Source organism: Anolis sagrei, chromosome 1 (assembly GCF_037176765.1).
Source record: "Anolis sagrei isolate rAnoSag1 chromosome 1, rAnoSag1.mat, whole genome shotgun sequence".
NCBI lineage: Eukaryota > Metazoa > Chordata > Lepidosauria > Squamata > Dactyloidae > Anolis > Anolis sagrei.
The window spans coordinates 228,794,246-228,802,753 of record NC_090021.1 but is presented as its reverse complement, the minus strand read 5'-3'; the positions used below and the strand labels follow the sequence as shown (position 1 = coordinate 228,802,753).

The 8,508-nt window shown below is 43.7% G+C and overlaps 1 protein-coding gene across 1 annotated transcript in view; it reads left to right on the top strand.

The window, feature by feature from the left end:
- The first annotated feature begins 2,739 nt into the window (after positions 1-2,739).
- LOC132773962 (probable hydrolase PNKD) overlaps positions 2,740-8,508 on the top strand; it is a 41,099-nt gene continuing 35,330 nt past the window's right edge. Inside the window, exon 1 of the mRNA XM_060773566.2 lies at positions 2,740-2,929. Within this exon, the coding sequence (XP_060629549.2) occupies positions 2,766-2,929 (164 nt within the window). The 5' untranslated portion in view covers positions 2,740-2,765. The remainder of the gene's footprint in view (positions 2,930-8,508) is intronic.

Here is an 8,508-nt window from a genome sequence, read left to right as displayed (position 1 = left end):
ATAAAATCGGACTATGGTCTGGCAAGGGATTAATCTAATCAGACTGCTGACATGAAATGGATTAAAAAAATATTATCCATTCATATTTATGAGGCTATTGAAATCACAGGTGGTTGAAGAAATGAAGGTAGCCAGTGTGGTTTAAGGCAGTCACTGTGGTGTGGTGGTTGGGGTGGCTCTATAAGGCTAGAGTTCAAACCTCTGCACACCCACGGGAACTCTGGGTAACCTTGGGTGAGTCACGCTCTCTCAACCTCAGCCAAGGGCATTTGACTACAAGTGCATCTACACTGTAGAATGAATGGAGTTTGGGACCACAGCAAGTGAGGTGGGATCTTCTGAACAGGGGCATAGGCAGCAAAACCAACACCACAGGGGCATGAACCCTTCCCTATGGATCCAAAGCTAGAAAATACATCTACAGTATTTGGCTGGAGTTTGTTGTTGTTTATTTGTTCAGTCACTTCCGACTCTTTGTGACTTCATAGACCAGCCTACGCCGGAGCTCCCTGTTGGCCGTCACCACCCCCAAGAGAATTCCCATGACTTTGTGCCTGAGAATAGCTCGGTGCCTTGCCCAGCTGAAGAAATTAATGAGCCAGTGGATAGAAGGCATGTTTTTAGTCAGCACAGGCACACAAACCCAATCTCTTAGGCGTTCTGCCAGGTTGAGAGAGATTGATAACAGAGTCAAGGCTGAAACGAAATCCATTCCTGGCCGCTTGGGACAATGAGTAGATTAGGGGATAAAAGTACCAAGTACAGATTCTGTAGTGCAGACAAAGCATAGCTGAAACTGAGTCAAGACCTGTTTTCTGGTTCTTGGAAGCCTTGCCTTGGATAGATTCATGTGTTAAATGCCTTTTTGATTCATGATTCAAGTTTTGGAATTTTACATTGGAAGTTTCTGTATCTGGGCTGTTGTAGGTTTTTTCGGGCTATATGATGATGTTCTAGCGGCATTCTCTCCTGACGTTTTGTCTGCATCTATGCAGGAGCGGCTCAACCCATTACGCAAAGTAAGCATTCGCAGTAGAGTCGATTTTGCCCAGGGGAACTCTTGAGGTGCTCTTGGGGGAAAACAGACCTTGACATATGCGAGTTGTAGTTACTGGGATGTATAGTTCACCTACAATCAAAGAGCATTCTGAACTCCACCAATGATGGAATTGAACCAAATATGGCACACAGAACTCCCACGACGAACAGAAAATATATATCAGTGATTGGTTGGGTGTGTGTGTGCCAAAATACTGTTTCTTACCGTTGAAAATTACCCAGGGCCGCCTCTGCATCTATGGCAAGCATCCTCAGAGCACAGCACAATATTAGTATCATGTGCATACATGCAAGATTTATTGCGGTCAATGATCAGCATCAAAAAATGTACAAATATCAGGATAGGCACATGTACATTTGGGTATTAAGAAACAAGTATTATGTATTACTATATTGTACTATACCACTATACTGTAATATTATTAGTAATATAACATGTAATTTAAAAATATAATTCTTATATTTTATTAGTAGTAGCATTATATTGTATTACATTATAATATTATTATCAATATTGTATGTGTATACAATATATTATTGCCACAGCACATCAACAATATATTAATACTGTAATGTTATATTAAGATATTAAAAAGTGCAACAGCTTTTTGTAACCTTGGTTTTGGCTTTCCGTCAACTGAGGCGCTGTTCTGACTTACATACAAATTCAACTGAAGAACAAACCTCCAGACTGTAACTTGGAGGACTGCCTGTATAGATGGGGACACAGTGGGGTCAAGGTGTGATATTCATTCCTGCAATGGAAGCTCAGGAGCAGGAGGACAAAATGAAGTTCAACAGTGACAAATGCAAGATACTCCACTTTGGCAGGAAAAACGAAATGCAAAGATACAGAATGGGGGACAATGCCTGGCTCAAGAGCAGTACATGTGAAAAAGATTTTGGAGTCCTCATGGACAACAAGTTAAACATGAGCCAACAATGTGATGTGGTGGCAAAAAAAAACCAATGGGATTTTGGCCTACATCAATAGGAGCATAGTGTCTAGATCTAGGGAAGTAATGCTACCCCTCTATTCTGTTTTGGTTAGACCACATCTGGAATATGTGTCCAATTCTGGGCACCACAATTCAAGAGAGATATTGACAAGCTGGAATGTGTCCAGAGGAGAGCGACTAAAATGATAAAAGGTCTGGAGAACAAGCCCTATGAGGAGTGGCTTAAGGAGCTGGGCATGTTTAGCCTGAAGAAGAGAAGGCTGAGAGGGGATATGATAGCCATGTATAAATATGTGAGAGGAAGCCACAGGGAGGAGGGAGCAAGCTTGTTTTCTGCTTCCCTGGAGACTAGGACGTGGAACAATGGCCTCAAACTACAAGAGAGGAGATTCCATCTGAACATGAGGAAGAACTTCCTGACTGTGAGAGCCGTTCAGCAGTGGAACTCTCTGCCCCGGAGTGTGGTGGAGGCTCCTTCTTTGGAAGGTTTTAAACAGAGGCTGGGTGGCCATCTGTCAGGGGTGATTTGAATGCAATATTCCTGCTTCTTGGCAGTGGGTTGGACTGGATGGCCCATGAGGTCTCTTCCAACTCTTTGATTCTATGATTCTAGGAGCAGCAGCAGTGCCGTTCCGCAGCCAGCCACTAGGGGCGCGCTCCCATAGCTTCGCGGGAGGTGGCGAGGGGGGCGGGGCCGTGGGGGGCGGGGCCAGCGCCCAGCTTGGCTCCCTCCTCCCTGCGCAGAGCATGGCTTGGCTGGCGGGGCTTCTGCGGCGGATTGGGGCTTTGCTCGCCGTCTTGCTCGCCTCGTCCTACCGGGCCCTCGCCGTTGCCGCCTCCCAGGCCCGGGCCGCGCCGCGCCTGCTCCAGCTGCCCATGGCTTTGGCCGGCCCACTGCTGTTCCGCGTCGGGTGAGAGCCCAGGGGTCGTCGTCTGCGGCGGCGGCTCCTTCCCTGCATCATCATTATTATTATACCCTGCATTGGGTCTTCCTTCCTTCCTGCAGGGTCTCCTCCAACTCTGGGATCCCACGAATGGATGCTCTATTCTAGTGGGAGGAAAAGCGTGGAGAAAAGGGTGACCAGGGTGATAGATTTGTGACGACCCCCATCCCTTGTCTACGAGAATGGATGAGGGGGTTGTCACATAGGTCCGGCCACGGTTTGTAGTGTTGATACAGCCGGGCCCCCGTATCCGCGGATTCCTCCCTCCGTATCCGCGGATTCGGCCTCCATGACTTGAGAGCATTCCAGTGTCTCAGCAAGCCTTGATTATTATTATTTTGCCATTTTAGGGGGCATCTACGCTGTGTAAGGAATGCAGCCTGACACCACTTTCAACTGGCTTGGGTTCATGGGAGTTGTAGTTCTGCAAGGTTTTCTCTGCCAACTCCCAGGATTCCAGAGCATTGAGCTCGGCAGTTCAAATGGTTGCATTAATCCCACAGTGTAGATCAGGCCTGGGCAAACTTTGGCCTTCCAGGTGTTTTGGACTACAACTCCCACCATTCCTAACAGCCTCAGCCCTTTCCTGGAAGGAAAGGAAGGGGCCTGAGGCTGTTAGGAATGGTGGGAGTTGAAGTCCAAAACACCTGGAGAGCCCAAGTTTGCCCAGGCCTGGCTTAGATACGGCATCGCAGTATGTGTGCATGCATGAATGCATGTGTAGGTATACTTCTAAGACCCTTTGCTCTCTTAATAATAATAATTTATGTATTTATTTATTTACTTACTTACCCTATTTATACCCCACCTTTCTTTACTCCAAGGCAGCTTACATATGGCAATTATTCAATGCCTTAAACACATAACAAACATTAAGCTTAAAATCCATTGCATTAAAATTAATACATATTAAAAAAATTAACGAGGGGTGCTTATCTATCTTGGTATCCAGATGATGGTGATTCTTTTTCTAGCAGATGGAAACAGCAGTAAGGTTGAGAAGTTGAGATTCTATCTGAACATTAGGAAGAACTTCCTGACTGTGAGAGCCGTTCAGCAGTGGAACTCTCTGCCCTGGAGTGTGGTGGAGGCTCCTTCTTTGGAAGCTTTTAAACAGAGGCTGGATGGGGGTGCTTTGAATGCAATTCTCCTGCTTCTTGGCAGGGGGTTGGACTGGATGGCCCACGAAGTCTCTTCCAACTCTACGATTCTATGATTCTATGAAATGGTTATTAGTAAGAGAAGTAACGTTGGCGTAGAGTAGAAGCAAACCCATTCAAGTATGTGTGAAGTGTGCTGCCCTAATCTCTTGGTCCTGAATCCAGTTGTTAGTCTCAACTAAAGCAGCAGGATTGACAAAAGTTGTGCCTATCCATTCAGAAATTGATTCAAGGAGAATCCTCGAACTGGGACCAGCCACTGGATTTAGGTCTTGATATTAACCGGCACTGTACAATATTTACAAGACATTTACAAAGTTTGGCTCCGAGCACATTTAAGCAGCCTATTGTTGTGTTGTGTTAACACTTTTCACAACCAATTGCTGTGTTGTCCCAGCTGCTGCTGCTGTATTTCCCTGGAAGAGTCAGCTGCTGGCAACATCTGACGTACATGTGTGGGCTGTCTAGAAAACTCTTTGTTGTTCCCTCTGAATAAGTCAAACACATTGCAGTTCTCTACAGAGTTTGATAAATATGCATTTTGGAGTTGTTGTTTTTTTTGGGAGGGGGTCCTCATTTGGTATTTGAAATAGATGTTTCCAGGAAGAGCAGGAAAAGACTGTTGTTTGAGACCATTACCACAAAGAACACAGAACTAGGTGGACCTGAGCAGAGCTCAGAAAAGTTACTTATTTTGGCCCACAGCGTCCAGCATTTCCCAATCAACGTGGCCTTGGCCAGTGGTCATGGTTTCTGGGAGTTGTCACTTAAAAAGTAACTTTTTTCTTTATTATTAAGACCCTTTGCTGTCTTAATAATAAGAATCTATGTATTTATTTATTTATGTATTTATTTACCCTATTTATACCCCGTCTTTCTTTAAGGGGGACCCAAAGCGGCTTACATATGGCAATTATTCAATGCCTTAAACACCTAAAAAACATTAAGTATGAAAGCCATTGAATTAACATTAATACATATAAAAATTCTTAAAATTACATTGAATACTAGTCGTCCCCTGCCGTGCGTTGCTGTGACCCAGTCTGGGTATATGTGTTTTGTGTGTGTTTATGTGTGTGTATATATTTGTGTATATGTGTTTGCGTATTTATATGTGGTTTCGCGCATGCGTTGTAATGTAATTTTTGTTTTTTGGCTTTTAAGTCTCTTCTGCTGTGTTTTTCAGAGTTTTTATGAGTGATGGTCACTCATTGGCGTGATAGGTGTATCGTGTCCAAATTTGGTGTCAATTCGCCCAGTGTTTTTTGAGTTATGTTAATCCCACAAACAAACATTGCATTTTTATTTATATAGATTTACCCTATTTATACCCTGCCTTTCTTTACTCCAAGGAGGACTCAAGGCGGTTTACATATGGCAATTATTCAATGCCTTAAACACTTAACAAACATTAAGCTTAAAATCTATTGCATTAATATTAATACATATTTAAAAAAATTAAATTACATTAAATATTAACATCACGCCATCCAAAAATTGTAGTCTGAGGCCATTCCGTAGTCATCGCATATATTCCAATCATATTATATTATTGCACTGCTTCTCCAAAGGCTTGGTCCCAGAGCCAGGTTTTTACTCTCCTTCTGAAGGCTAGGAGGGAGAGGGCTGATCTAATGTCACTGGGAAGGGAGTTCCACATCCGAGAGGCCACCACTAAGAAGGACCTGTCTCTCATCCCCACCAGACATGCTTGTGAAGAAGGTGGGATCGAGAGCAGGGCCTCCCCAGAAGATCTTAATGTCTGAGGTGGTTCATAGGGGAAGATACATTCAGACAGGTAAACTACATAGTAGTAGTAGTAGTAGTAGTAGTAGTAGTAATAATAATAATAATAATAATAATAATAATAACTTTAGTTGTACCCTGCCACCATCTCCCAAAAAGGACTCAGCCTAAGTTCAAGCCTAAGTTTTCCATCCTGTATGCATTTCTTTTATGTGCTGTTTTAAATAATTAAGAAATACCGAACAACCCCATATCCTCAGAATTGATATATGCACTTCCACTTATCCATGGTTTCATTTATTACACCTTCTTCTCAGTTCATTCCATTGGAAGTAATTGTTCATTGTTTTTGTACAGGTTCATGTATCCACATAAAGTTTGGGAACGTATCTCCTGTGAATATGGGGATTGTGTTACTGTGAGTTTTCCAGGCTATATGGCCATGTTTCAAAGCATTTTCTCCTGATGTTTTGTCCACATCTCTGACAGGCACCCTCAGAGGTTGTGAGGTCTGTTGGAAACTGGGCAAGGGAGGTTTATATATCTGTGGAAGGTCCTGGGTGGGAGAAAGAACTTTTGTCTGTTTGAGGTCGGTGTGAATGTTGCAATTGGCTACCTTGATTAGCATTGAATGGCTTTGCAGCTTCAAAGCCTGCCAGCTCCCTGCTTCTGAACAACACTCAGAAGACAGGGGAATTCCAGACAAGAAACAATCAGGGCTAGTTAACACCTCCCAGCAAAGGATTCCTCCAGACAGGAATCAGCCAGGCTTTGAAGCTGCAAGGCCATTTAATGCTAATCAAGGTGGCCAGTTGCAACATCCACACTTGCCTCCAGCAGACAAGAGTCCTTTCTCCCACCCTGGACATTCCACAGATATATAAACTTCACTTGCCTAGTTTCTAACAAACCCCACAACCTCTGAGGATGCCTGCCATAGATGTGGGTGAAACGTCAGAAGAGAATGCTTCTGGAACATGGCCATACAGCTCGGAAAACTCACAGCAACCCAGTGATTCTGGCCATGAAAGCGTTTGACAACAATATGGGGATTGTTTTATAAACATCTTTTTGTGTGAAATTCTGGCCATGTAGAATACATATTTGTTAAATGGGTTTGGAGAGGGATGAGAAAATACACTCTTTTTATGGTCTATAGACGGAGAGATAGATGATTAGAAAGCACGGTTCTAACCAAAGTATTGTCCCTATTGAAAAGGAAAGCACAGCAGCAGAGGGAAAGGCTCTTACTAGGCAGGAAGAGAAGTCTATGATCTGGAGAGGAGGGTTACAAAATGAACCACATGGGAAATGGCTGTGGTAATGTAAGGAAAAGGATGCTTCCTTTTTCTAATAATAGGCCTTCATGCTTTCCTTTGCTCCTCTATGCCTCTTTTGTATTCTTTACATAGTGTTTCTTTAAAAGACTCTCACATCAGGAAGATGGTAGTTTGAAGTATTCCCATTCAAGCTTTGACATTGTAATCCAGGAGCCCACCCTGGTGCAATGGGTTAAACCCACGTGCTGGCAGGACTGTTGATTGAAAGGTGGGCGGTTCGAATCTAGGAAGCGTGGTGAGCTCCCATCTGTCAGCTCCATCTTCTCATACAGGGACATGAGAGAAGCCTCCTACAGGATGATAAAACATCCGGGCGCCCCCTGGGCAATGTCTTTGCAGACAGCCAATTCTCTCACACCAGAAGCAACTTGCAGTTATTCAAGTCGCTCCTAACACTAAATAAATAAATAATTTTAATCCAGAGTTGAGCAAATTGTGATCACAGATAGTATTGAATCACAGCTCCCATCATACACCACCATTAGATATGAAGGGCACGGTCAATTGTCATTATAGTCCAATAACCTCTGAAGGGCCAACTCCTTCTAAGTAATAAGAAAAGTGAATACCACCATGGGCTGTCTTGAGGCTGAAGAAATCTTTTCCCATCCTTTGTACCTTTCCATATCCAAATTGTGTGTCATCTCTGAAGAGATGCTTTCATCAAAGGTCATAGAACGCACTGTGTTGGATCAGAGTTGAAACTAGTTGGCACTCTACTTGTGTGAAGCTCTGATACTATCTTAAGTGTTATAGTCTTATAGAATCATAGAGATGGAAGAGACCTCATGGACCATCCAGTATAAAGAGGTGATGGGAAGTTATAAGGAGGAGGAAGCAAGTTTGTTTTCTCCTGCCCTGGTGACTAGGATGCAGAACAGTGGCTTCAAACTACAGGAAAGGAGATTCCACCTGAACATGAGGAAGAACTTCCTGATACTATCTTAAGTGTTATAGTCTTATAGAATCATAGAGTTGGAAGAGACCTCATGGGCCATCCAGTCCAATACCCTGCCAAGAAGCGGGAAAATCACATTCAAAGCACCCCTGACAGATGCCCATCCAGTCTCTGTTTAAAAGCCTCCAAAGAAGGAGCCTCCACCACACTCTGGGGCAGAGAGTTCCACTGCTGAACAGCTCTCACAGTTAGGAAGTTCTTCCTCGTGTTCAGGTGGAATCTCCTTTCCTGTAGTTTGAAGCCATTGCTATGCATCCTAGTCTTCAGGGCAGCAAAAAACAAGCCTTCTCCCTCTTCCCCATGACTTTCCCTCACATATTTATACATGGCCTTCATCATGCC